The sequence below is a fragment of the Bombus fervidus genome, chromosome 11 (genome assembly GCF_041682495.2).
Source record: "Bombus fervidus isolate BK054 chromosome 11, iyBomFerv1, whole genome shotgun sequence".
NCBI lineage: Eukaryota > Metazoa > Arthropoda > Insecta > Hymenoptera > Apidae > Bombus > Bombus fervidus.
Window position 1 is genome coordinate 8,124,810 of NC_091527.1, and position 27,398 is coordinate 8,152,207.

General features: G+C 40.7%; 5 protein-coding genes across 8 annotated transcripts; 2 read left to right on the forward strand and 3 right to left on the reverse strand.

Annotated features, from left to right (window-relative positions):
- Positions 1-316: 316 nt before the first annotated feature.
- Positions 317-3,175, forward strand: LOC139992140 (uncharacterized aarF domain-containing protein kinase 2-like). Its single transcript, XM_072012721.1, is given in 10 exon segments — positions 317-833; positions 888-1,120; positions 1,210-1,285; positions 1,463-1,504; positions 1,577-1,688; positions 1,761-1,878; positions 1,965-2,258; positions 2,261-2,512; positions 2,595-2,711; positions 2,812-3,175. Coding segments are annotated over 10 exon segments (1,818 nt in total). The 5' UTR covers positions 317-457; the 3' UTR covers positions 3,010-3,175.
- Positions 3,176-3,379: 204 nt separating this feature from the next.
- On the forward strand, positions 3,380-10,095 carry Shd (cytochrome P450 family 24 subfamily A member shade). Of its 3 annotated transcripts, XM_072012708.1 has the most exons (11): positions 3,380-3,550; positions 6,144-6,274; positions 6,727-6,873; positions 7,008-7,206; positions 7,427-7,614; positions 7,697-7,895; positions 7,977-8,139; positions 8,234-8,400; positions 8,485-8,563; positions 8,714-8,911; positions 8,992-10,095. In XM_072012708.1, the coding sequence occupies exons 1-11, from the start codon at positions 3,513-3,515 to the stop codon at positions 9,097-9,099; spliced, it is 1,617 nt and encodes a 538-aa protein (XP_071868809.1). In that variant the 5' UTR covers positions 3,380-3,512; the 3' UTR covers positions 9,100-10,095. The 3 variants fall into 3 exon arrangements, with proteins under 3 accessions (XP_071868809.1, XP_071868808.1, XP_071868810.1); XM_072012707.1 differs by having other exon boundaries at positions 7,697-8,139; XM_072012709.1 differs by lacking the exons at positions 3,380-3,550; positions 6,144-6,274 and having other exon boundaries at positions 6,734-6,873; positions 7,003-7,206; positions 7,697-8,139.
- Form3 (FH2 domain-containing protein formin 3) lies at positions 9,471-15,230 on the reverse strand. The gene is made up of 13 exons (XM_072012700.1): positions 15,168-15,230; positions 15,020-15,090; positions 14,419-14,671; positions 14,174-14,298; positions 13,951-14,092; positions 13,718-13,852; positions 13,445-13,595; positions 13,241-13,368; positions 13,031-13,156; positions 12,768-12,922; positions 12,313-12,670; positions 10,653-12,244; positions 9,471-10,579 (listed from the first exon to the last, which is right to left on the reverse strand). The coding sequence occupies exons 3-13, from the start codon at positions 14,654-14,656 to the stop codon at positions 10,313-10,315; spliced, it is 3,417 nt and encodes a 1,138-aa protein (XP_071868801.1). The 5' UTR covers positions 14,657-14,671; positions 15,020-15,090; positions 15,168-15,230; the 3' UTR covers positions 9,471-10,312.
- LOC139992381 (inverted formin-2-like) lies at positions 14,780-20,505 on the reverse strand. The gene is made up of 13 exons (XM_072013169.1): positions 20,486-20,505; positions 20,116-20,216; positions 19,897-20,026; positions 17,137-17,278; positions 16,854-17,033; positions 16,345-16,740; positions 16,073-16,261; positions 15,899-15,960; positions 15,638-15,826; positions 15,371-15,542; positions 15,168-15,275; positions 15,020-15,090; positions 14,780-14,921 (listed from the first exon to the last, which is right to left on the reverse strand). The coding sequence occupies exons 1-13, from the start codon at positions 20,503-20,505 to the stop codon at positions 14,780-14,782; spliced, it is 1,902 nt and encodes a 633-aa protein (XP_071869270.1).
- On the reverse strand, positions 19,911-27,145 carry Cdk8 (cyclin-dependent kinase 8). Of its 2 annotated transcripts, none has more exons than XM_072012715.1 (13): positions 26,951-27,145; positions 26,499-26,601; positions 26,293-26,403; positions 26,048-26,188; positions 25,772-25,961; positions 25,578-25,692; positions 25,399-25,497; positions 25,241-25,313; positions 25,073-25,170; positions 24,876-24,981; positions 23,858-24,808; positions 20,116-20,216; positions 19,911-20,026 (listed from the first exon to the last, which is right to left on the reverse strand). In XM_072012715.1, exons 1-11 carry the CDS (start codon positions 27,076-27,078, stop codon positions 24,614-24,616), a joined length of 1,359 nt encoding a protein of 452 aa, XP_071868816.1. In that variant the 5' UTR covers positions 27,079-27,145; the 3' UTR covers positions 19,911-20,026; positions 20,116-20,216; positions 23,858-24,613. The 2 variants fall into 2 exon arrangements, with proteins under 2 accessions (XP_071868816.1, XP_071868815.1); XM_072012714.1 differs by having other exon boundaries at positions 23,858-24,811; positions 26,951-27,144.
- Positions 27,146-27,398: the final 253 nt, after the last annotated feature.

Below are 27,398 nucleotides of genomic sequence, written 5' to 3' on the forward strand. Positions count from 1 at the left end.
TTCCTTAACTATACATTTAGTATTTCAGTTAAGAAAGCTTATACATCGAAGAAAAGTTTAGCAGACACCCACTTTCACGAAAGGAATAACAACCAACTCGTGATTCACATATCATGAATATACCGAGCAGTGCTACCAAATGAGGAAACAAGAAATGTACGTAATTTGATTACAAAATTTGAATAACATATGTATGTACTTTAACATGCATGTATAGATTTCGGAGATATATTAACATGACTTCAGTATGTAATATTGAATGTTAATATGTATTTTAACCTTTACAAATAGAAGTTGTTATATCTAAAACGATATCTTTATCGAAATATATAATTTGAACGAACCCCTAAAGACAATGAAAGAATGGATTAATTCGAAAAATGAAAAGTTTATAGAAGTAATCGATGGGTAATCTATCATGACAGAGCCACCATCCGAGTGCGATGAATGATCTGCAATGGCTTTCTATTCGAACTTTTCAAGAGCATTTCGTTTCAACAAATTCCTTCAAAATCTTGGACAAAAGTGGCAAAGAAAAAAATATGTAACCCCGATACGATTTCATCGATCGATAGCAAGAAACGTTAGCAATTTTGAAAGTTCAAAGCGAGTGGTTAAAGCTGTTCTTATCTTGTCTTACAAGCCTCAGCATCGAACGCAAATTTATGAAAACGATCTGTTGGCAAAGAACACGGAATACGAAAGTTTCTTTGATATAATCTTAATCGTGGCAAGAATTCTTGTGATAGGTTCTATTCTTACTGGATTGTCTGTCGTATATTTGATCACACGTTTTACACATGGACACGTGTTTCCGATAATCCTCCGGAAAGGTAATTATTGTTAGTCAAAGAAAAACATATATCGATCGCAGGTTACAATTGCAGGTATCGAATTTCTCGGGCCAATTTTTATAAAATTCGGTCAATGGGCGTCAACAAGAAAAGATTTGTTTCCTGAGGATGTTTGTCGTACGCTGTCATTATTGCAACATAACGCTTCCGCACATTCTTGGATTTATACAAAGCAATTGCTTAAAGCCATATACGGCTCGAATTGGAGGAATATATTCGTAAAATTCGAACACGAGATGCCTATCGGATCAGGGTGTTGTGCTCAGGTATAAAAATGAAATTGGATCGATCGAGTTTGATTGATAGATTGTATTTTGTCCGTTCGTTCGATTTGATGAATCTGTCCGACCGGCAGGTGTACAAGGCATGGGTAGATCTGAATGCTCGAGTGGATGTAACGCGAAAACCTCAAATACCTGCATTTATACAAAGTAAGCCATTTAATAAGCACAATCTTTTCTTTCATCTTATCTAACACATTGCTACACATGCCTCTGATTAAACTTCCACGAAACTTCCAGTCACACGAAAAATAAAAGCTCTAATGCTTCCGTAGTTTTTAATACGTATATATGTAAATGTGTAATATGTCATGAATCTTGTTACAGTTATCGAATATTTAAAATTTGGCTCGTTAATCAGTTTCATTGGTAAATATACGAAAAAAATTAGTTCTACTATATCGAATTGTAAACATTTCACGTGACGTAAAATAATTTCAGAGAAAACGTTGAATATTGATGAAACAGATAAGAACGTTAATGCATATGTAAGTCGGAAGCTACAACCGGTAGCGGTTAAAATTTTACATCCTGGAATTAAAGGACAACTAAGGTATAGTGTAATGGAAAATAATAACCAATCTTCCTGAATCTCTGGATCGTTTTTCTTTGTCGTTTAATTTAGAAGAGATCTCTGCATAATGAGAGGGATTTGCAAATGCGCGACATATATCGTGCCCCAATTGCAATGGCTCAGTCTTAACGATTGCATCGATGAATTTTCACAAATAATGGAAAATCAAGCAAGCATCACGTTCAAGTTTAATCGCTTAGATCTTATAGAGCTATTTAAAATATTTGTCCTTATACACTAACTGTTTTTTTAAAGGTCGACATGAATTTGGAAGCACAGAATTTGATTCAGTTTTCGAAAAATTTTTCAAGGAAAAAGGATGTCATATTCCCCCGGCCCTACACAGATTTTACTCAACGCGAAGTTCTCGTGGAAAGTTTTCACGAAGGTTTTCCAATTTCCGAGTATCTCGGAGATCACGATACAACATTGCAAGGAAGGCTGGCTAAGATAGGGATCAAAACGATTTTAAAAATGGTATAGCGCGGTCTGTCAACATGATTGGTATCGCGTCGAGTAATTCTCATGGACTTCTTAATTAATTACAATGAAAGTTATCGGGAAAATGACAGGTGTTTAAAGACAACTTCATTCACTGTGACTTGCATCCTGGTAATATCTTGGTACAGACAAATTGTGAGCCTATTGGAAAGATTAGCGCTTGGTTTTGGAAATTTATCGATCGAAAGTACTTACCGACTTATCCACGCTTGGTCATACTCGATTGTGGTTTGGTAGTATCTCTGAACGATCGCTGTCGACAAAATCTTAAGAACGTCTTCCGATCGGTGCTCATGGGAAACGTACCTACATATATTTGTTACTTTTGCCCTCTTTTTATACCTTTACTTTTCTTCCATTCGCTTCTTCATTTATTTATTTCAGGGTGAATTGGCAGCGGAATACATTCTGGAACATAGTTCGCGCGTATCCCCCGACCCAGACGGTTTTAAGAATACAATGAAAGATATCGTAAACTCGCATCTTCAAAGTAGAGTCAATGTAATGTTAAAACATTTTCAAAGACACGAGTGTATAATGCGAGAAATAATGGTGGAAATCGATCAAAACCCTTTCAGAGGAACGTTTCAAAATGTTACAGGTAGACGTGAGTACCGTTGTGACTGAATTGTTTTCCGCGATGGTTCGGCATCGTGTGAAGCAAGACGGAACCTTCAGCAGCGTGATTCTCAGTATGGTAGTGATCGAAGGCCTCGGTCGCAGTCTGGATCCAAATATCGATATCTTCACAGAGGTTGTGCCGTTCATTTTTACAAGTACAGCGTTGTACGACGATTAAATCGTGAAATATCGTTTCAAGTACTAAAACACGTCGGGAAATTTAGGAAACGAAAGAAACGTATCATCTGTTATCAAGACGATCAAAAGAGGTTCTGGAATCCTAATCCCGAAAGAACTTGTTATCTTGCGACTGTAAAACGCGTTTGCGCGTTTGGATTGTTCTGTTTTTGAAAAATTATATAACATAAAGGAGAGGATTATATGTTATACACATATAACACAAAGGATTGGAAGAGTAAAGCTACCAAGGAAGAATTTGGAAGGAATTTGTTTTATCGAATAAACGCGCGACTATCTTCGTCACTGAATAAAGTCCCGCACGAGAAAATTCCCGTTTTAATAACATGTCATTATACGAATCTCGAGAGGAATTCCAATTTTAAAGCAGACTACACAGAAATTGCGTGTAATCGCAACGGACAGAATTCCGGCGAGTGACCAGTTGCTCGTGATCACTTCCTGGTTGGTCGACTACCTTTCGTACAGCGATATACCACCCGTATGTGTGTATATGCGTACGGACACACATATATATATGGGTAAGTGTTCCGTGCATGTTCCTCTCTTCGGATTACTTTTTTTATACCTTTCGTATGTATCTCATATTTGCGAAAAAGTTCTACTTTTGTCCGATCATTGGAAACCTTTGCAATAACATTGACTGTAAATATCATAAATCGATTTTCTAATTGTATCTCCGTTTGTATAAAAACCTATAAACTATAAAATTTTTGTTACACGTCTTACATCTTTAAATATACATATTATTACATATACTTTACCAAAGTTGACGATATTTCTTAGTTTTCTGGTCTCCCGTCGCCTTAAAACCATTTATACATTTGATTTTATAAAATGTAAGACGAGAATTTGCCTGCCTCCTTTTTTTTATCATAGGAAAATAGATTTATCAATATGATGAATTGCTTTTCATTTCGTCAACGTTGTCACGGTTACGGTTAATCTCATTGGGAGTAGCAAAATCACCATAGTCCATCACCATTATCACCATTACCATCATTACCACCATCACCACCACTACCACCGTTACCACCACCACCACAATCACCATTACCACCACCACTACTACCGCTACCGCCACCATCACAATCATCTCAACGACGACGACACGACGCGACGTTTGGCGTCTCTTTTTAACTGTACTTCAGACTACGCGCACCCTTCGTAAGTACAAGAACGTCTTGTTTTTATCCACTGGTTGATCATTACCCGTGACACGAATATGCGAATTTAAACAAATCCGTCGATTATCCGGGCACAAGCGGGTCATTGAAACACTCGTTGTATATCGTCTTTTTGCTTCTGCTTCATATTTATGTGAACAAAATCCATTTAAAGCGAGACAGTATACGTATTTAAAATAAATAGTGTGAATCGCATGGTGTGAGCATGTGGTTCTAGTGGTAGATGAGCGCTTATACCGTGGGAACGAATAATTGGTTTATACTCGTATTTCCTTACATTAGATCGATGATCGTTATTTGAATGTAATAAACCAAACGGGCTGAAATCGATTTGATCGTTATCCGTCTCTTTACAAATTTTCATTTCTTTCATTTCGTCTTATCCGCTTTGATTTTCCATGGAATTTATTTAGTTCCTCCAAAGACGGTCCGCATCGATTTACACAGATAGACGTTAAGCGAGAATAAAATAATAGAATACTGGAATTCGGAGCGTTAACAAGTCAATTGTAACATAGTTTCGTTTCTATTTCGTAGATAGACCGTAAAATTGTAAATTTAATAGTTAGATCATCCCTTTGCCCGCACGACCGATACGCCATACGTATACATACGGCGCGAAAAGAAATTTGGTTATTGATCAAAGCAATATACGTATCGTTCGATGCGATGTTACATAATTTTTATCATTAATCGGTTTGTTACGCGTTTCTCGTCAGTCTTAGAACGTTGAGAGTAGGTATGTATAAAATTAGAAGAACACGGGGGAACGTAACGAGGAAACCTGTAACAAAGTGACGATGTTAGACATTTCGATTCGATGTTAGATTTAATTAGCCGCAACAGTACTGGTGGACTAATGAAATGTAAGAATCGCGTGTTTTCTTTTCTTTTCTTTTCTTTTCTCTTCTTTTTTCTAAAATAACCTGCCGTATTTATTCGGCCTTACTACGTATATCGAAAATTTTAATAACACGAGCATGGCAAGTTACGCATTTCGTAATGACAACAGGTCTTGGTTACGTGAAACGTACACAAGCCGACGAGCGTGTCATCATGTATCGTATCGTTCACATCGCATCGGTGGGACGGGTATTTAGGCATTTTCTCTCCGATCCGTGTAACAGCTTTGAGATTAGCGAGTGAAAGAGAGAGCAGGGTCATCGTGACGACACGTGTTATCAGCCTACTGCAAATAGAAGAAACCGCCGGTCCGTAAATAACACTGGGACAGTCAGTCAACTTCGAATGGACTCGCAGCAGCGGTGGTGCGTCATTTTTTTTTTGCCAACGACTAGTTGGATTTATCGCGATCCGCGTTCCTTCCGCGAGCGGTACTAACACGCGCTTCGCTTCTCCTATATTCTCTCGAAGCGTAACAAACTCTCTCTCTATCAGTTTCCTGTTTCGCGATCGTTCTCCATAGACCGGTCGAACGAACCCCCTACCTATCTAGGATCGAACAGTTTTACACCGGGTCTCAACTGTATACATACCTACTCGTGTTTTACGCGACACGGTTGATCGTTGTACCTCGTGGTTACAGTTCGTCGATTTGAATTTTTCGGCCGCGACAGCCGATGTCACGTGAAAATATATAAATAACCGCGATACATAGCGTTTGGTATGCGCGTGTCGAGTTTGCGACTGTTTTCTCGATATATCCCTTTATCGTCGAGATAACGAACGTCTATAAGAATAATAATTGTTTGTCAAGTCGCGTCACGTCACGTTGTGTCGCGTCGAGTTCAAGTTAAAGATCCGAGAGCCAGCGAGATAATGTGAAGTACGCAATGTGTACTTCTCGCTCAAAGATCGGTATCTCGTAACATGATAACGAAGCTTCCAAATATTTGCTTTTCCATTCGAATAATAGCGATCGAACGACAATATTCGCAAGTGGGCGATTTTGTTCCTGCTTTTACAGGAGTGTCGAGATGTTACTCTCGAGCGTTTGGTTCGAAGTAATCGCGCTAGCTCTTTTGACGATATTGGTCTTCGCTACTAGCTATCGGCCAGCTTGGTGGTTTTGGAGCGGCACGTCTCACAAAAGCAATGGTAAGTTTCTCTGAAAATAAAACCCTTTCATCGGGTTCGCGTTATGAAAATAAATTTTATACGTTTACACGGTTCGTTAGTCGCACTAATCGAATAGAAAAAATACGAAGAATGCGCCATCGTATTATAGAATAATATCTAATTTCTTTTTTCGACGCGACTTTATTCCTGCTCGAATATGTAGTTGTGTATAAATTTGAAAGGTCGAAGGAAAATGATATTTCGTGTATGGGCGGCCTTCGATTCGAAGCGCTGCGCGTTTGTGTACAGTATACAATCACAATCCCCTTTCTAACTTTAAACCTCGTGTTTCGACGCGATCTTGTTGCTTGTTTGAGAAATTATTGCTCGCTGCTTGATACGCTCTATAGTACATAGATCGATTCGAACGTTTCGAGAAAATCGCTTTCTTTCCGCGCGATCGTTTATGTTTTTGTGCCATCTGTTCACAGTACCATCCGGCGAGGAGAAACACGATAAGAAGCGCGAAGCGGTAACCAAAGTACCGGGACCGTATCCTTTACCGATTCTCGGAACCAGATGGATCTTTTCTTGTATCGGCTACTATAAGCTGAACAAGGTTCACGATGCTTACAAAGGTAAGAAATTTGGCCCTGGTATACGCGTCGCTTTCGTTACGAAACGAAACTTCGAATCTTATAGCGAACAACCGATTCCGATTCGCTATACCTACACATTTTAACATAGCCGATCGTTTCTGATTCAAGAATAGATTTGAACAAACGATATGGACCGTTGTGTAAAGAGGAAACATTATGGAACTTTCCTATGATCTCTGTATTCTCTCGTCAGGATATCGAAGCTATTCTCCGCCGAAATTCCAAGTATCCGCTTCGGCCCCCACAAGAGGTTATATCCTACTATCGACGAACTCGTCGGGATCGTTACACGAATCTCGGTTTGGTCAACGAGTGGGTATCTCCTTTATCTCTCTCTTTTTTTTTTTTTTTTTTTTTATTTTTTTGACGACGAACTTTCTCTGTGTGTGTGTACACATACGCAATAAAATAAAAGGGGAAGGATAAAGTTTTTCGTAGAACCGTTTACAGTCGTGAAATATCTACGAGCATTGGTAGGAGAAACGAGAAGGTTGCGTTTAATTTAGATTTAAACGAACGAATAATTCGATAGACAGGGACAAACATGGCACGATCTTCGGTTAGCTCTTACGTCAGAACTGACGGGTGCTAATACCGTTCTTGGCTTCTTCCCGGCTTTGAACATCGCCGCAGATTCATTCATCGAGTTGATTCGTCGACGAAGGACGGGATATGAAGTAATAGGTTTCGAGGAGCTTGCCTACAAAATGGGACTCGAAAGTAAGATATACTTTACCGCGGTAGTGGTTATCACACGCGTAACGTGATCTTTCACTTGGATTCTGTATTCGTTTCGGTCTAGGCACCTGTACTTTGATCTTGGGTCGACATTTGGGTTTCTTAAAGCCAGATTCCAGCAGCGAGCTCGCTACGAGATTAGCGGAAGCCGTCAGGATACACTTCACGGCCTCGCGGGACGCCTTTTACGGATTACCGCTGTGGAAATTATTACCAACTTCCGCGTACAAACAACTGATAGAAAGCGAGGACGAGATATACAAGTACGTATTGGCTGGTTCGAAGCGGTATCGTGCGAATAGATTGAAAATTCAATGGGCCTTATACAGGTTGTTGGTTTTCAGTATCATTTCGGAGATCGTCGAAGCCACTATATTGGAGAAGCGAAACGATGCTAGAGACGAGTCGGTCGAGGCTGTTTTTCAATCCATTTTAAAGCAAAAGAGTCTCGATATATGCGATAAGAAGGCGGCTATCGTTGACTTCATAGCGGCTGGTATACACACGGTGAGAACGTTATTTTTTTACTGCATTTCGATGCAGCAAGTCTTTGCAATATTTTCTAATTTTTGCATGCTTACCGTCTCATGGTTGTGCACAGCTAGGAAACACTTTGGTGTTTCTATTCTACTTGATCGGGCGTAATCCAGATGTACAAGCTAAACTTTACGAAGAAACCTATTCATTGGCACCGCCTGGCTGCGATTTGACGATCGAGGATTTACGGCGCGCCAAGTATCTGCGCGCATGTATCACCGAATCATTCCGGTGCGTAACGCGCGACACATTTCTTTTCTAAAAAGATTCTAACGTGTCTTAACGTGTGGCTGCATTATGTCGTTTCGCATTTAGAATAATTCCAACGACAACCTGTATCGCTCGCATTTTGGACGAACCCATCGAACTAAGTGGTTATCATCTTACTACTGGAGTGAGTAACGGCTGCGGTGCTTCTGTTTGTGTTAATCAGAAACCAGTTCTTTAGGGTTATCTCTTTTTTCTTCTTTTTATTTTCTTCTCTTTCGCTTCTCTTTTTCTTTCTCGTCGTTCGATCATCGTTTAATCGTCGTTTTTCTTCTAGACAACGGTCCTTTTACACACTTGGATAGCAGGCATGGACGAAAAGAATTTTAAAGATGCCGGAAGATATTTGCCTGATAGATGGCTAACGCCTATCAATCCTCATTCACCGTTATTGGTTGCGCCTTTTGGAACTGGAAGAAGGATATGCCCGGGCAAGCGATTCGTGGATCTCGCGTTGCAGCTTATTTTGGCAAAGGTTCGTTTTCATGCGCGATACATATTGAAACGTGTTTGGTGTTGCATCGTTATACGTTCAATTATCTAATTTTGTCGTAGATCGTACGGGAGTTCGAGATCATCGTGGACGAAGAGCTTGATCTGCAATTTGAATTTATTCTCGCGCCAAAGGGTCCGGTCTCCCTTGGCTTCCGTGATCGTTCTTAAGAAGATATAATGAACCGAATGCTTGTTTAAATATTACCGAAATCTTGCATCGTCGTTTTTTTCGTTAGCGATCGTTATTTTATGTTCGTAACCCATTCGTAAAACGATTTATTTGTTGTAAATAATTTTTGTTCGTCCAATTCGGAATACTTATCGTTACAGTATATGGATACATCATAATAGCTTTTTACATTTCATCGCGTGTACTTTGGAACCGTCTTATTCTTGAACTATCTAACTGTTTTCAATTACTTACGAATTTTCGCTACATCGTTGTGCATCCTGTGTAAGAATAAGACGATCCCGAATATAGTGCGAATATAGGACGTTACCGTTTTGATCCGGTATTAAAATCTCTTTTTTCAACATAGTTACATAATACATATTTATTTCTTTTTTTGTTATCAACGACACTCGCGTGTGTACTGTGCGAGTTAAATCGATTATTAGTGATTTCCTATGATACATGCGTGTATGTAATTGAATTCGAAAAGACTGAAAGTAATTATTCGATACATTAGCTAGTGTATACGATGGCTACAAACTCGCGTACATATAAGTTATTTTTTGCATTATCTCGTTAATCGTAATTTGACAGTTCAAATTCAGATTAAGATAATTGCATTTCACGCGATGCGAATAACTTATATAATTCAGCAAACACTGTTTTCGCGATGTTTTAGTAAGTTTCTGTAAAGCGTAATGTCATATATGCATATTGTATCTCCGGAAATTTTTATATAACGGTTGGCGACGTACGTACAGGGTATTTTACAATAGTCCTCGTACCTCTGAATTTCTCACATCGCAGCAATTGTATTTTATTTAGAACCCGAAGGAATACCATAAATATTAGGTCATCGTTTAACTTTCCACGACCTTTCAATCTCTCACATTGAAACATTGTAATTTCATACTGCAATCTAATATCTTTCAAACGAGTGCCATTGTCTTCGATATATGTATATGCTTCTGAATGAACTGATATCTAATGAACTTAAGGCGACTATGCCGTCATCCACGAACGATCTCGACATGACTTCGATGTTCTATGATATCATAGCGAACGATTTAAACTCCACGAGTTTAAAACTCTGGCGAGTGTTTAAAGATAATGATTGTGTTAGAAGAAAGCATACGTAGGGCATCGCCAACGGCTATCGATGCGTGTCAATCGATATTGAGCGAATCTTTTTTCTTTTCTACAGAATTATTACTTGACCAAACCTTTGATGCTCCTGGGTAGATTCGGAATGGAACCTTTGTTCACACTTGCGGCTGTCGGTCTCATAAAACTGTGATTTCTGGTTCCAGTTCTTGGGTGAATCAACTTACTTTTAGTGACGGACGATGGCACCTTTTCCACGTTTACACGATTTAATGGCAAAGACTGTGGACGCATGCTACTGCCGCTTCCGCTGCTGCTACTACGCGAGAAGAGCGCTCGTCCTTTGTTTGCTTTTTGCACATCGGTAGTTGACTGAAAACACGACGATTTATTTTACACAAGCTGTCATGAAAATTAGAAGATAGCTGGCTAGTTGAATGCTTACCCCGAGAGATTTGCGAGCGGTTCTCGCAGTTGGGCCCACGCTGCTTCCGCTGCTACTGCTTCTGCTTGCTGGTATTCTAGTGACCGTCGCGCGGGGATTCGTTCGACGTTTTTCGTTGCTTTTCGGCGGTAACGGACTATGTGACGGACTTTTTCGCAAATCGTTGGTTAACGCGCAAATCGCTGACGTGTAAGTACGAAGAGGCGCGTGATTCGGAACTAAATTTCGTACAGTGTTTACCGACGTGGCGCTATTTAAGGAACTTCGCGAGCTACGAAGACTGCTTCTCGATCCCGAACGTTCTACCTCGTTCCTCGTCTGACTGTTGTTCGATTGGAACGTCAGATTTGAATTTCGTTTCATCGACTCTGTCGCTTTTCTCACTGCAACGTCCCGCTTTAAGACGTTTGTTCGTTTCGGAAGAAAGCTAGACTTCTCGCTGGTGTGTTTCATCGAGCCCGCTCGTTTCTCGTACCCTTTCGAGATCGGCGGTGGCGGCGACGACGACATTGTTTTTAACGTCGCATCTCCGATCGATTTGCTCGGATCATGTTCGGTTACCTGGATGTGGTCGATGGTGGTGTGAACGGGAGGATGATTATCGGTTCCAGGATAGCGTAATTCGGCTGGCGAGCATCGCGTCGAATCATGGGTATCCGTCTCGTAATTTCCGGAGGACGTTTCTTGACTGAGGGTTTCCGAAACTAAACTCTGCGTTTCCTCGAATCCTTCGTCGTTCATCTCTTGATCTCGCACTTTCCCGGAAGCAGGCAACAAAGAAAAAGAGGAGGGGTTAGAGGTGGTGACATTTATATCAGGCGGCACGAATCTAGGATGAAAGATCGAACCGTCCGTGTTGGATCGTACGGATTGTATCTTGCTTTGGTTTCGCAGCGTGGATTCGGCTCGTTTGTCGTGGTAAATCTCGACGTCGGGATCTGCGTTTTCTTGGCAACGATTCGAATCGGTAATGGCTAGATCGATTTCATCGCTCGTGGATTCGTTTTTTCCAAAAGATCGAGATTGCTTCCGAGATCGGCACGTTGAGACGTTTTGACATTCGTTCACCTGACTCGGCGGATTGTTGGTCAGTCTGATCGCCTCTTTTACCTGACTAGGATCGATCATGGTCCTCTGTCGTTCGCGGCTAGTTACAGCTCTTTCCGCGAGAACGGTCAACGAGGATTCTCGAGGTCGAGACTCCTGCATCACGGGACTGAGAACGGTGTTGGTTACGGCGACGACGGCCGACGGTTGACTGACCGGTAGCCTCGAGGTTCGGTGCACCAATGGACGCGACAATCGTTGAAGATCTTCGCCGGAACGAGCGATCTCTGCCAATGCAGTGTCGATATCGAACGAACTCGAGGATTCCGCCTGCCGTTTCGATTTCTCTTGCCAAACGGATGGCACAGAATCTTCGCCGTGTCCTTCTTCTTCCGACAGTGGCAAAGAGTGCGGACGGTCAGCTGGTTTCACTTCCAACGACTCGGCATCGACCATCGACTCTTGTTTCGAGTCTTTCTCTGCCGAGTCTTGACTTTTTTTGTATCTTCGTGTTCTCCTTGCCGCCGAGTAACGATCAAAATTGCCTGAAACGAATCAACGATAACGACAACGGTAACGAAATTACTAGCGGAAAACGCTTTACACAACTTACCTATTCCGAAGTCTGTGTTATTTACATTTTTCGACGTTGGATTCTTAAAGTCTCTGCTTTGAAAAGAGCTGCTGCAACGTTCTCTTTTACACGGTTCTTTCTCAACTGGCTTCACTTCTTTCGGTGGGCTGAATAACTTTCTAGTTGCTGGAGGTGTTTCTATATTATCGGAATCGATCTCGATCTTGTCGGTGATCTTCTCTTCGTCGGCGCCTTTCTTCAGTTTCGAAAATCTCCGCGATCCAGCGGTTTGAGAGTCGCCGTAAGGCTGTCTTAGATAAATCGTTAACTCATCTTGAGGGCTTGAATTCACGACGTCGGTAGTCTTATTCTTCTTTCTCTCTTCCTCTTTGATCGACTGCAATAAGAAGAGAAGCAGAAGACGAAACTTGGATTGTTTCTTTTTGCTTGGCAAGAGAGGAATCGATACTCGATGATTAAGTAAGTGTATCAACCTGCAAAGTGCTGGATGTTAACACGTTTTCTGCGCTCAGTCGCGATCTTAGTCTGCGGGAATAACGCGGGTCAGTCTCTTCCATACTATTTGGTACGTTTAGGCTCGACTTTCGCCAAGGAGATTTATCCTTTTGCGACGGATGCGTCTCGGCTTCTGGAACGAGAACAAGTTCGTATTCGAATTCGATTCGTAATTATAAACTAGAAAGGAATTTTGTAGAAATGGTAAAGATGGTCTCTGCGTTATGATAGAAAGAATAACCTTCGATAGCTTCCATCGTGCGCATCACATCTGTCTTCTCAACGGACGGGCGCCAGTCGTATACCTCCGAGTACGTATCATGGGTGGAACCAGCTTCCATTTGAATATTCGTCTTGCCTTCGCTCTCTACGCGTTAAGTCAACGGAGTTTAAAACGTTTCGCAATGTACATATATGCTAGTACGTGTGTACACATATACTCGATATTTACCAGAGTCTTCGTAGGAGCGTCGATTCGCATGGTGCAACTGTCTTGCTTTTTTCTGCAGCTCTTCGCCTGCACGGTCTTCCTTCTCGTTCTCCGATAACCATGCCTCGATCTTCTGCCGCCATGCTTTCCTATTTACGAATCGACACAAACGCATATTTACAGAGCACACGCATCATGCGTTGATTCATTAGGGACGTTGCTTACCCTGCCGGTTTCGTTTCTTCCTCTTGCAAGAAAGGTTTGCTCTCGAGTAAAGGCGACGGAGAACTTGGCCTTTCGCGATCGATCGAGAAATCTGCGTTTAATAGATCGCTTCTGCGAGACTGGCCGCGTGCTCTTCTTGCCCACGACCGATCTGTGCTCGTTGATCAGGATAAAAAGATTATTATTATTACTACTATTTTTAGACGAACGAAGAACAAGTTTCTTAAAGGAATTTTACGTATCGTAAAAGAAGAGCGAACGATTTGGTTGTACCTAAGCTACCCCACGATTTTCTTTCACGAGTGCCGTCTTGACCCGACGTCCTTAAGAAGTCCATTAAATTACCGTCGTCATCCTCGCAGGGTATTCGACTTCTTCGACGACGAAGAGTACCGTTCGGGGTAACATCTACGAACGTGAAAGGAGATGCAGAACAGTAGCGAAGAAGGATAAGTCGCGTCCGATAGAAAGGTAACGCGCGTGATCGAGGAATAAGGTAGGAATACCTGGCGAGTAAGTTTCTTCTTTGGTAGATTGCTGGTCGGCGATTCCGCCGGAACAAGAACCTAAACGTCGTCGAATATTAGGCGATCCGGTTATCGAGACATCTTCGTCGGAAGTGACAGCCCCGTTTTGCAGTCTTTTGATCTAAATCGGGAAGAATCGAAAAATCGGACGTTGAATATGGTTATTTTCGTTGATTCGAAGGAATAACTGAAAAACGTATACCTTAACGTCGGGACGACCGTAATTCCTTTGAGGTAAACCGCTAGCAAGATCGAAAGGATCGTAACCAATTAAATTGCATTCAGATTCAGAGGTTGGCGCCTCGATTTGTTGTTGGTTATTGGTCACTGTAACAGTTGGGTAAAATGACGCGATTGTGATACGAAGTAACGATCGAAGAGAAAGGCTGATGTACGACTTGACGAAAGGAAAAGGGAAGAAAGATTATACGTATTTATATCACGTACGTAGTCGTTTTTTAGCCAAAAGTTGTTCTTCTCGTTGTTTGCGCCTTGCCAATATCTGTTCCTCTTGAATTCTACGTCTCTCGTTTTCTGCGACAGCCTGATTAAACTTTTGGCAAAATTGATGGAATATCTTGAGGCATTCCTCGATCTTGAAAGTGTTGCTGTCTTCGCAGAAAAATTCGGCGAGCGATCGTCTTAACGTTTCGAGTTCTTCCATGTCTCGTTTCAATTGACTCATTTCTCGTTCCGCTATCTACGACAAAAGCACGAGCTTAATCAGATTTTCTTGACACGTTCGATGATTTTCTAACGTTTTCCTCCTTTTTCCTTTTTCTTTGTTTTACCAACAACCAAGTAATCATTAAAGACGCGGTACCTGCAAAAATTGTGCCATCTGTTCCTGTATGTCGGTTTCCGTCGAAGGAAAATTAATCTGTGCCTTGATCTTTTTGATCTTTGTGTCGAGTGCGTTAAATTCGTTGTTTAATTGCTCCGTTGTGGTCCTGTGTACCACGAACACACACACACACGACAAAGGATAAAAGAGAGAACGTTTTAGCTGTTGTTTAAATCGAGTAGATTATTTTCGCGAAGGACTTACTTCGTAGCGGCTTCCAGAGTGGTCATACCCTTTGCGAAATCCAGCAAATCCTTCCTCTTCCTTTCGGCTTGCTACGGGTGCACGAAACGTTCGAACATAAACTAGAAACGATACGCGTAAACGAAGAAACACGAAGAATATACGTTACCAGAGCTACGTAATGTATAAGGTTCATTCCTGGTTTATTCGCTCGAATTTCAGTTATTTTTTGCAAAGAGGATAACTTTACTCCGGCGGCGTTCCCAGCGTAACCACCCTACGTACATAGACGATGGTAATTTTAGTTACGTGTTCGCATTTGCGCGCGTCAATTTTCCAACGAACGCGAGTGGTTTCGTTCTATTTTCGTACCGAATTGAGGAAGTTTCCGGCCACCAGAACCATGTACAACACCTCTTGAAGCGGCTTGTTCGTCATTAAGTCTTCACCAGCTAGGATCATCGAATTGATGCTTGGTTCTAAATAGCTCATATTAGCGGCGAATTCTTCCTTCAGCAGCATACATTCTATACGTAGTTTGTAACTGGCAAGGCACACCAGACGAATTTTATTTCGATTTCAATTTTTCATCCGTCTATTATAATACTTATGATAAGAAACTACGTCGAAGATACTTACTTTGGTACTTGAATCAGTTGCAAAAAGAATTTCTCGGCGTTTCCGAGCTTCGACTTGTCCCCGTCGAAGCTCTTGAGCATTTCCAGTTCGTCGACCTCCGGTAAAATTTTTAGAAGGCCGCGCAACTTTTCCGCCCCGATCTCGTCGTGACTGCCGTCCTTTATAAGCCGAATAATATCTTCGTTCGAACTGGAAATCATCGGCACCGTTTTCAATCTGTACCTCTATGTCTCGGATAGAAGATCGCGATAGATCGCTTACCTTCGAAACTGTTTTAGGAATATATTAACGTTCAAACTCCTCTTGCCATCGAGAAGCGCGATCTGAAATAAATTGGAAAGAAACTCGTGAAAGAAAACTCATCTGGCAATGCGGATCGAGTGACTGGCGCAAAAGTCTATGTAGTTACATAGCAAATACGTAAATACGTAGTACCTCGGTGGGTTCCCTACGTCGTCTCTCGGCATCGGAGTTTGCTCCGTAGGAGGAGCACGAGGCGGCTGGTAATACCGGCGGTACTTGTTGACAAAACAGCCCTTCCATCTCTGCCCAATCTATATCCGCCATGGGAGAATTCTGATGCTCATCGGCAACCAGAGACCAAATGTTGCGCTTTCCGATCACCTAGAAATCACGGTATCCGAAACGATAAGACGATATCGATGGACGCGGCGGAGATCGAGAGATCGTTAAGCAAAGAAGCGAACCTTGTGATTTGGTATCTTGTTCCAATTGATGGTTTTCATTTTTGCCTTGGGGGTGGGTATTTCCTGTTGCGGCAGTAGTCTCGCGTGATTATTCGGCGGCTCGGGGGTGGGTACTCGTGTGACCGGTAATGCGTGCAACGGCGGCGGCATTGGCGGTGGATCCATCGATGCATCGGCGTACGTAGCGTTGCCGGTAAGAAGCGGTGGAGGCGGAGGTGGTGGTAAAACGCGATTTTGTGTCGGCGAGCTTGTACCTGACGGATCAACGGGTACAGGAGGCGGAGGAGGAGGCGGTAAAGGTGGCAGAGGCGTCGTCGAATTGTTCACCGATAACGACGCTTTTCGGGAGGTTCCACACGTCTGATCGGTACCTCGACAGTGACAACAGAGATTCGTCTGGAAAATGGATTACTCGTTCATTTTTTAGTTTTCCGATGGTAAAAACGAAATAAACGGAGCCATTGTAGGAGGAAATTCGATGGAAATGGAATTGTAAGACAAGCCATTACCTGAAGACTAGGTGAACGCAACAATTTGGTAGCGTCTTCTCGATTCTCCAACAGCGTAGCTCTATGAACCAACGTCTCTGCCGTATCCCATGCTAGATCGCTAGCAGCATCTTTCGGATCCAGCCGTAACAGATGCTGGAGAATACTCAAGAATGGTATTTCTTGCGGTGTATCAGCGATCTAAATAAAGTGGTCGCGGAACAGAAGTTATCGATCGTATCTAATAACGTCAAGCGCAAACAGAACGTCTGCAAAGTTTCGTCTAACGATATCGAGTTCTTACTTGTCCAAAGATCGCATAAAAGACATCCACATGGGAAGAAAGATCGATTCCAGGTGGTCCGTGATTCGATAATTCCTCGTCGGTTTCTCGTTGGTCGTCGAAAACATCGAGTTGCACTCTCAGATCCGGTGCGTGGCTTTTCCTGCAAGAACAATCGCGTCACCTTCCTGATCCGGGTACGTTTTAAGCCCTTACGTCGAGCTCTTCGCTCTATTTTCGTCTCGCTCGACACGACCGTGTTTTCTCTACAATTTCTATTTCTTTATCCTACCGATTTTTCCTTCTCTCTGGGTTTTCTTGCTTTCACGATTCGATCCTATTTCTCCTACTCTCTTTCGTTTCGCCGATTTTTTATGTGAAACAAAACGAGCCGACGCACACGACGCAACCGATTTATCGTATCTTACGCTTTACGCTCCTGACATAGGCGCGATATAGTTACTGTATTTGCGATTATACAGAGGATTAACTTTTAAATGCAAAGAATCGTCTCGAATCAAAAGATACAATTTAGAATATCACTTTGCACTAAACACTACGTATCGTACGTGTATCGTCGAAACGGCGATAACAGGTTCGTTAAATTGTTTCGCTCGTAATGAACGCGTAACTAGATGCGTGTAACTCGACGAAGGCCGTACGCGACATGTAAAAGGCGAAAGAAAACGCGAGACGACGACGAATTATGAGATTTCGAACGATCTCGGCGAGCATTCAACGAGTATAAATATTCAAACGAATGAGAGGTATCACGACGCGGCGGCGTTCCAGCCGAGTCCGTTGGTACCAGCTATAGCTACATCTCATCGCGGCTCGAGCATACTCGCGGAGAGTTAATTCGGTCTTTTCTCTCTCCCTTCGAGCCACGTATTTCGGTTCTTCTTTTTTCCCTTGCTCCTCTCCGTTTTGCGCGAACGTTCTTTCGCTTTCGCACGCGATTTCCATCTTCTCCTCGCCTTCCCCGTTCTCTATCTTTCCTTCATTTTCACCTTCCCCGCGTTTTGGATCACGCGCCGTTCGGTTACGAGGAGAACGGTGAATTTTACGAGGAATTCGGCGAAAAAGGCAGGAACAGACAACTAAATTGAACGATTTCCGAATACGTAGATACGCGCGATCGATAAACCGCTAACTTTCTCGCGTGGTCGCATCGTTCTTATCACAGACACGACTTAACGAATCGAAAGATGGAGAAAAATTTGTAGGAAAGTTGAAGCATGATGTCGTTCCGACGAAACGTCCACGATATCGGACGTATCGGTCGCGATTTCTTTTATCGTAAATCCTGACCGGTGATTTTCTCGATCGATATTTAAAGCAGCTTCCACGTGATTGGTTTTGCTCGATCAAGAATAGTTTGTTCGTCCGTCATCCCGCGGAGGAATGACAGATCGTACTATTCCTGTAGAGGGCTAAACAGAAAGGACAAAACTGCGAGTTCGCGATTCGACGCAAATAATTGTAGTTCCAATCATAGTTTCGTGCAGTTCGTCTTACTTTTGTTTCGCTTGCGCACGACAACGAAGCGAAAGATATCGCGGTATGACGCGATGATCTTACGTATGGACGCATAAACGAGAATAGGTGGAAATGTGATCACCTGAAAACGAGAGAGGGAGAACGGAAATGCGAACACGATGATTGGATTAGTGCATGCAACTGTCGTACATCGCATAGGCTGAATGTATTCCTGCTTCGTTAGTCAACCAATCCTCGATGGAATCGTTTAATAATTCTGGCTAGTTGCGTACGACGCGACGCTCGATGCATGCGCGATATTAACGATGCATTAAGTGCAAATGAGAAGGTGTGGGTACAATAAAGCGCCCTTTCGTAACGTTCATTATTATTTATTATTCAACGATGTTAAGGTGTTAATCAGTTAATGTCATAAATCCAGGTCGTCGTACTGTACTCACCGCAGCTCGTTCAAAATCGGAAGGAGCTTCAAACCTGCAACCGAGATAAATTACGCGTTAGACTATATTGCTCGTTTCTCTGCCAGATACATCTATTCTAGACATCGTCAACGATATAAAAGTGATTGGGAAATTTCAACATCTGCCTACTAACCGATGAACTCGTTGCGAATTCTTATGCGATCCTTCAGCACTGGCGTAGAGATGACTAAACAGTTTATGAATGCCAATAGTGCGGTCCGATAATCTTCGGCAGTGGCGTTCTGCAACTCTTCCACCACGATTCGTAATCGATATCGTTCGTTTTTCCTTTTCTGCAACGTGTCACCGATCGTTATTTCTCCGCTATCGAAACAAAGATGGAAATGCAAGAAAAAAAAAAAAAAAGAAAACTGAACGTAAAAGACGTTCAATGTTCTCGTTCGCGTTTGTAACGAATGCGCTCGCGCGAACACCAACTCCGGCGTTGCGACTTTCAAAATTTGTTTGCGATGCGATACAAAGAACGAATTGGCTTCCGATAAGAAAACGTGTCGCATAGAATCATCGTTTGTGTAGCGTGCAATAGCGTAGCCGTAGCCTGGTGATTCTCGCGAACGGAGCTTCCAAGCAACGTACATCTATTGTCCTTTGTTTGCCGGAGAGAGACCTTGAACTGTGATTTTTACGCAAACTTAGCACGCCACTTTGCGTTCTTTGTGTCTGCATCGAACAGATACGACAACCTTGCATTTAAACGCTACCTAATACCACCACGATAAAAATTGCGGTTCTTTGAGGTAATACTTCGTTACTTTGCGAACGAACCAACGAACAACCGATCCATGTTCGAATTTGTTACTCAAGTTCGATCACCTGATACGCGTGAAGAGTATCGATAGCTCTCTGTCTTCCATCCTGGCTGTAAACACACAGCGCCGAAAGCAATTCTACCACTTGCTTCTTAACCGAGGGACACGCTGTGTCCAAGGCTGAAATTCAACGAGATATGCGATTAATAGGATGCAATCGGAGCTGGTTATCTGACATTCGAGCTATCGAGAACATTGAATAATTTTACCCGTGGCGAGCTTGACGCAGTAATCGGGATTATCCACGATATAGTCGAGACCAACGTGGGAATCCATATCGGCTGCATTTGAGAAACCTTCTGCTCCGAATCTGAAACAAACGAAAAAACGCTTTTCATCGAGTTTCAAAACTTACCGTCATTTAATTACGCGATAACTCGATAAACCAACAAAGTAGCGTATAAATGTAATTACGTTACACAGAATGAAAAATCTAATATACCGTGTCTAATAGCGTTTCGTAACGGCCAGTCAACTTCTTTTACCATAATTTGCGAATCACGAGTCGATATACCGTCATACTTGCTACGGATTTACGGTTCGACGATCTAATGAGATTTCAATGAAGCATAACGTTACCGATCATCCTCTGAAAACATCTCGCTACTCTACGACTCCACGGAAACGATTCAATTTCTACTAACAAAATAAACAAGATAAAACCAAGTTGAATTAGAACGAGGTCTAGATCGAGCGTCAACGTGACACGCTCTTCTTTATGCGTGTCTCGTACGAGGCCGCGACTTATAGTCCAATTATCGAACTCGGATAGAAAAGGGAAGAATCTGGTAAGTGACGGCTGCCGAAGACTTTATTTTCGATTTTTAAAGCATATCGAAGTTATTTCGTTATTCGGTATGCTGTGTTGGACGAATGGAGGAGCCGAGAATAAGCAAGATCGAAACGAAGGAAGGTAGTGTCGCTGTACGAAAAATGAAGTCTCCCGCTTCGTAAGACCGTGAATGTAGAAATATGTACGTCGTCGAAGAATACATAAGTGTAAATACTTACTTACATTGGAGGACACGAGAAAAGAAAGAGAGACAATCGTACAGTGGAAGGGGAGAGAAAGAGAGAGAGAGAGAGAGAGAGAAGGAGGAAAGCAACGGAAAGAAAAAGAGGGGTGAAGAGGCGCGAAAGAGTAAGAGTGAAAGGGAGAGAGAGAAAGAAGAGGGGAAAGGAAGAGAGGGAAATATAGGGGAAAGACCATAGGATTGCGTCACCGTATGCATGCGCATACCTCTAGTCACGTTTAAAAATAGATTCTTGAATATTATTAAGGGCCACCATTAAGGAGTACGTATTATATATACGTATAAGTAAATATTGGATGAATCGTTCGATATGGATCGCGTCAGTAGAGCTAAGAGCAAATTTCTCGTCGATACATTGACTTTCGCTCGTGACGAAAGATCTGAAAATTGCAGTGTATATGTAATTTCGAGTAACGCGTTACGATTGCTCTCGAACATCGATGTAGACGACACATGTTTCAAACGACCAGAACCAATAGAGTATTGATCGTAAATAAGGGAGATCCGCGAGTACGTTTCCGAATATATCGCCAGCGCAGTAGAAGCTGGTAGAAATGATTCATGCTGGTACGCCTTGCTGCAGCCGTACTAAGTCATCGGTGCTTCCTGCAATCGTTCCTACCGACGACCTCCAAGTTCGCACTTGCGTGTCTGCATTTACGGTGGCACTGGCCATCTTAGGAAGGCCGCGCGATCCGATACATTGACACAAGAAAAAAAAAAAAAAAAGAAAAAGAAAGATACGCTTCGATGTTGAGCTTCGTCCTCTATGGTGCCTTACCATACGAAACGAATCTTTCGGCTGAGCATATCGCTCGAAAACCGAACCGTCGAACGTTCCGCGTAATTTACAGGCGTTCCTGTACGAAGCTATGACGAATATACCAAATGATCTATACCAAAGATCGATGAAATTTGGTCGAACGAAAAGGAACGGCGATAAGAACAATTATCAAAGCCGTGTATAATATTACATTTAGTAATTCAGTCGTGACGATTCCTAATACTTAGAGACAAGCAGAGACGATCTTACGAACGCGTGTACGAATTTATGTGTGTATCGTGTATATTTAGGCATACATATACATGAAATAGCACTCTCGACGGACGTGGGATACCATATCGGGTACCTTGTTGACCTCGCCTCTCTTCTCTGTCTCTCATTCTTGTTCTCGTTCTCTTTCGCGTACGACAGCGCGAAGTTAAGTATGTGTTCACTGTTCACCGACAATCTGCTCTCCTCTCTTCCCACGTCTTTCACTACCGACAAAAGAAGTTTCGACCATCGCCAATGTCGTTTCTCGGACGTTCGTCACCGAAAAGAGAATTCCATACGAATCGTGATCACGTCATGTTCGCGATTCGAATTCACGGAAGATCGCGGTCTGTAGGTCCGCGTGCACGCGTTCACGTTTTGGCAAGATAGATTCTTCTATAGATCTTTACAGCTATAGACGAGAACGGCACTTCGCTGTTCGGCATTTTGATATTAGCTCCAGAAGCAAGTGAGCGATCTACCGCGACATTTCCGAATCGTACCTTGATTGCTTATTCCTTTAGAGAAAACGTATATCGAACAGAGGCCATCTCCATGTATAGACCCGCACGATAGAGCTATCCTGAATCTTTTCGTAACAACCTACGAAGTGACCAATGGAATTATCGATGATCGACGCATCGTTCTATTATCCGATCAGCGTCTTTTTATTTCGTTTCAGGGTACCGATACTTAGGCTAGCGTTTCTGATACAAAGTTTCGAACATCTTTCGCACTGATCTTCGTACTAAGATACGAGGATACGAGATTGCTAGTTTCGTCATGTTTGTCTTCGTGTGAAAGTTAGAATAGAATACTCCGAACGTCCTTGTGCGAAACAAAATGCCTATCTTTCGTTGGATTTTTCTGTCTTTTGCTTTTTGTCACGAATATAATAACAAAATTCTCAGGGAACATAAACATTTACATATGTCTGCGACGAATCGCATTTGGTGGATAGCACGTCTTGATTAATTCGCATTAAATATACATAGGTGTACGTATATGTACCATGTATCGTCTTAACTGTATTAACATATTTCCTATAGTTGTTCAACACGATTCGGAAACAATTAGGATTTCGAATCGTTCGGTTAATACTAATCGATCCAAGTTAATTGCGGTTACCTTGTCGCAACGTGGTCATGGCCCTCAACTGGTTGTTGGATTATAGTGGTCAGGATCGCCCCCTCCCCCTCTACTACTTTTACTTTTGTATTTATAACGTTTCTTGATATTTTTAAAATTGAAGATCTTAACTTCTACAATTTTTTTTTCTTTGTCACGAAGAAAACGCTTTTAAGGGAAAACACCTATTTTATGGCTTTTAATTACGCAATATTAGCAGCTATGTAAAATATCACTGTTTACGGTTTGCAGCTATTGATCAAAATCTAAGAAACATTATGTTTCATCGCCAACGCTCGAAAAACATTATCGAGTGTTCATTTGCCGTATGAGAAATCAAAGTGAGAAATCGACGAATAATACCGCATCACTTTTTAAAATGTTATACAACACGATTAGAATTCTTTCGTTGTTTATTACGCAAGAGATTTTTTAGTATTGTGCAATACGAGTATTCGCTCGAAACTGGAAATAACGCGTGCGCTATGAATTTGTCAAAACAGCAGAGCACTTTTATAAATTGAAAAAAAAATAAAAAATACCCGGATAATAATTATTTTGAACCAATACTAACGAAACAAACAAGTTTCATCGAGAACAGTGTCCCTCGCTAAAAAAAAAAAAAGAAAAAAAAAAGGGAACGTGACCGGGTTTGACAGGTGCTCATCTTCTAAATTAATGGAACTTGACAAAACGTGGAATAGTAGGAAAGAAAAGTCACGTACATAGTTCGATACGTAAGATGTTTCTCACCTTTTATTTTCATTTAAACAACGAGCTGACTGGCGAATAAATGGACCGTAGTTTGATCGGCATCTCGATCGCAGTAACACGCGGTTCACGCACACTTTTTTCGTCAAGCACCGATTCACGGAAACTGCGTTTCAGGAGCGCGCGGCACAACGGACCGCCACCTTGCTGCGGAATGATTTACCGCGCATGCGTACTTTCCCTTCGCTCAATTCAACTTCAGTCGTCTTCGTCATCCTCTGGATGAAGACTCCACATGTATTTTCCAATTTGCATTTTTTTTCCATTTCATTCGTCCCCTTTTTCAAACTATACCTTTTTCGGGTTGATTTTGGCTACCATTTATTTTTCCCTTATCCTACCAATATAATATTTCGTTTGTTCGTTTGATTAGCAGTTAAACGTAAAGTAAACGCAAGGATATTTAGGAACTGTATAATTTCTCAGATGTCTACGTTCTTGAAATTACCAAAAAATCTACTGATGTCGCTTATTAGGGGGCAAGAAATCGATATATTGTTTTCAGTAATATTACTAACGTATCGTAAATGTCATATTTCTGAAATTTGAAATGCATGTAAAGTCTAAAAAGTACTTTGTAAAACATCTATATGTATACAATATATAAATAAAGTTATATTATCGTACTGTGAATATACAAGAGTCGCCGGTCTGTTCATTGATACAGAAATCGATTAAATCAGTAAACTGATAATTTAATTGCTCTATCAATGAATTCAATCGTTCAAACGAAATCGCTTAAAAGCGTTGATGAAAATTTGACGGTTGCGTTGGTTGTGCTGTAGAATAAACCATCCCTGGAGGCTGTTGATGGGTCATCGCGTGACTTTGATGTTGATGAAATTCTGGAGCCCCGTGAGGACCATTGAGTCTCACCCGCTTTGCGTTTTGTCCATGATTATGATCGCCGTTCCCTTGTTGCTGTTGATTTTGCTGCTAAAATTTTACGAAATTCGTAAGAAGGGAAACTAATTACACGAATAAATCTATATACACTCACAGTTTGTTGTTGATTTTGCCGTGCTTTGTTTTCAGTCTTTTCCTCTGTATCGTCGTCCGTTAAGAATTCCCGTTTCGGATAAGGAATAGGGCAACCGGCAAATATACTACAACATTATTTAATTAGATTAGCTCTAGATTTACCAGTAATCGATCGATATGATTGAGACAACATCGCATAAATCGTTACAAACATACTCTTGCGTTGGCAATGGTTCTTCTTGGAAGTAAGCATCTTGCATAGAATGTTCGGAAGTTATTCGTTTATTTGGATCCATCATTAACAGTTTTTGAAGCTGAAATGTTTCAATTAATATTATTATTCGGAAAAATGGTTAAGGCTTAAAATATTTTACTTAGCCTCACCAGATTAAACGCTTTACTATCGGGTTTAATTTTATGTCGATCCATATACTTTGTAAGAGAACAATTTGCATAGCTGTAAAAAGGTTTATATTTATATTAAAATTAAGTTACAAATTTTTATTTTTCTGTAAGACACCTACTTTTAAAAAAATACTAACTTTGCTTTTTTAAAGTCTTTCAATAATGTAAGATGTTCTGGCATTTTCTTAATATCGTCCCAATCCTTTTCCGAAGGAAATCCCATCACATTGAATATCCTGGACATCAAAGAAATTCGTTTCTTTTTGTGTTATCTTCTATGTTATGAACATAGTAATATATCAAACAAAATTTTTACCTATCTAATTGATCATGATGATACGGATTGCTAGTCTTAATATCTTCTTGTCTACAATGAAATATAGGTTCAGAAGTTAAAAGCTCTGCAAATATACACCCAATTGCCCAGATATCTGAAACGATAGAAGGAGAATACTTGGAAGCAATTGTGCATGAACAGTTAATTTTAATTTTTAAATATATACAAAATACCTATAGCTTTTGTGTAATGTCTAGCACCTAAAAGCAATTCCGGTGCTCTATACCAAAATGTCACTACAACTGGATCCAAGTCTGCAAGAGGCTTTAATGGGGCATTGAATAATCTAGCAAAACCCATGTCTGCAATTTTTACACGTCCCCTTTCATTTCCTTCTCCCATTACTAAGATATTTGCTGGTTTCTAAATTATAATATATAATAACCAAGTTAATCATACATAAAATATTACACATATATGTATAGTATTTGCAAATAATAACAAATTACCAAGTCTCTGTGAAGCACCCAATTGGAATGTAAATAATGAATACCATCTAGAATTTGATATAATAAAGATTTTACCATACCCTTTGGTACCATAACAGGTTTTTTATTAGCCTTTGCTGCTCTATGAAACTTTATTATATGCTATCAATTAAAATAAGAAACTATTAATATTTTACAAGATAGAAAGTACTGTTTAATAAAATAGCTATATTATTAGAAAGTATTTGTAATAAACATGAACATACCCATAAATCATGTTCAGCAAAGTCAAATAGTAACCATACTTTGCGATCAATGTGTGATAGAAAAACTCTAATTAACGTAATCACATTTACATGTTTTAGTTCCCTAAGTAACTGTAGAAAGGAGCATATCAAAATATTTGTAATAAAATTATCATTATTACATATAATGCTAAAGTATACATATAAAAGAAAGAATCAATACTTACTGCAATTTCTCGACATGCAGACATTGAAAGACCTGTACCTTCAATCTGCTTTAGGCCAAAATCCTTTGTGTCTGGCCGAGATTTTAATTCGCTATCTGGTACTCTATTCAAATGTCAAGTATATACGCATTATAATCAGAGAAAGTGAAAAGGATAAAATGAAAAGAATTCACACCTTGTATAAATATTTTATGTAATGTACTTAATGTCTACAATAATTAAAATAAATCATTGTGTATATTATATGTAGATAATTCTAGAAATCATACAAAACATGTATAGGAATTAGTTTTATTTAAACATTGAAGTAAAAGCTACAATGTTCTAGTAACAAAAAGATATTTCCTGTAGATTTATACAATTTATGAAAAATTAAAGATTATTCTTATTCATGTAAAATATAATAGTATTAAATGCTACGCAATCTTCTATGTTAGGTTAGAAACACTAACCCTTCTTTTCTGCGAGCTTTATAGACATGCCCATAAGTTCCTCTTCCAACTTTACATCCTTCAAATTCAAAAAGATCTTCGACTTTCGTCCGATCTGTATCAGTTTTTAGTTTAAATTCATAATCCATGATTCTTAGTATTGTTAGAACGATTATCAACTATAGACAAAGAGAGCGATCAACCTTTACATATACTACCTTGACCAGTTCATTAGACTGTTTACCATGAATACAATTGCACATGAATACGTCCTCTGGTGGCAGTATATTCTTTTATAGTAGAAATCCACATTATAGTCAGTAGATGGATTAATAAATGATAATCAATTTGTACTTGCAATACATTAAAAACTATTTAAACTAATTGTACTTAAATAGATTTCTTAAAAAGATAATACAATACAATTAGAAATGCCGTATAATATAAAAAAGGACTGCTTATAGATATA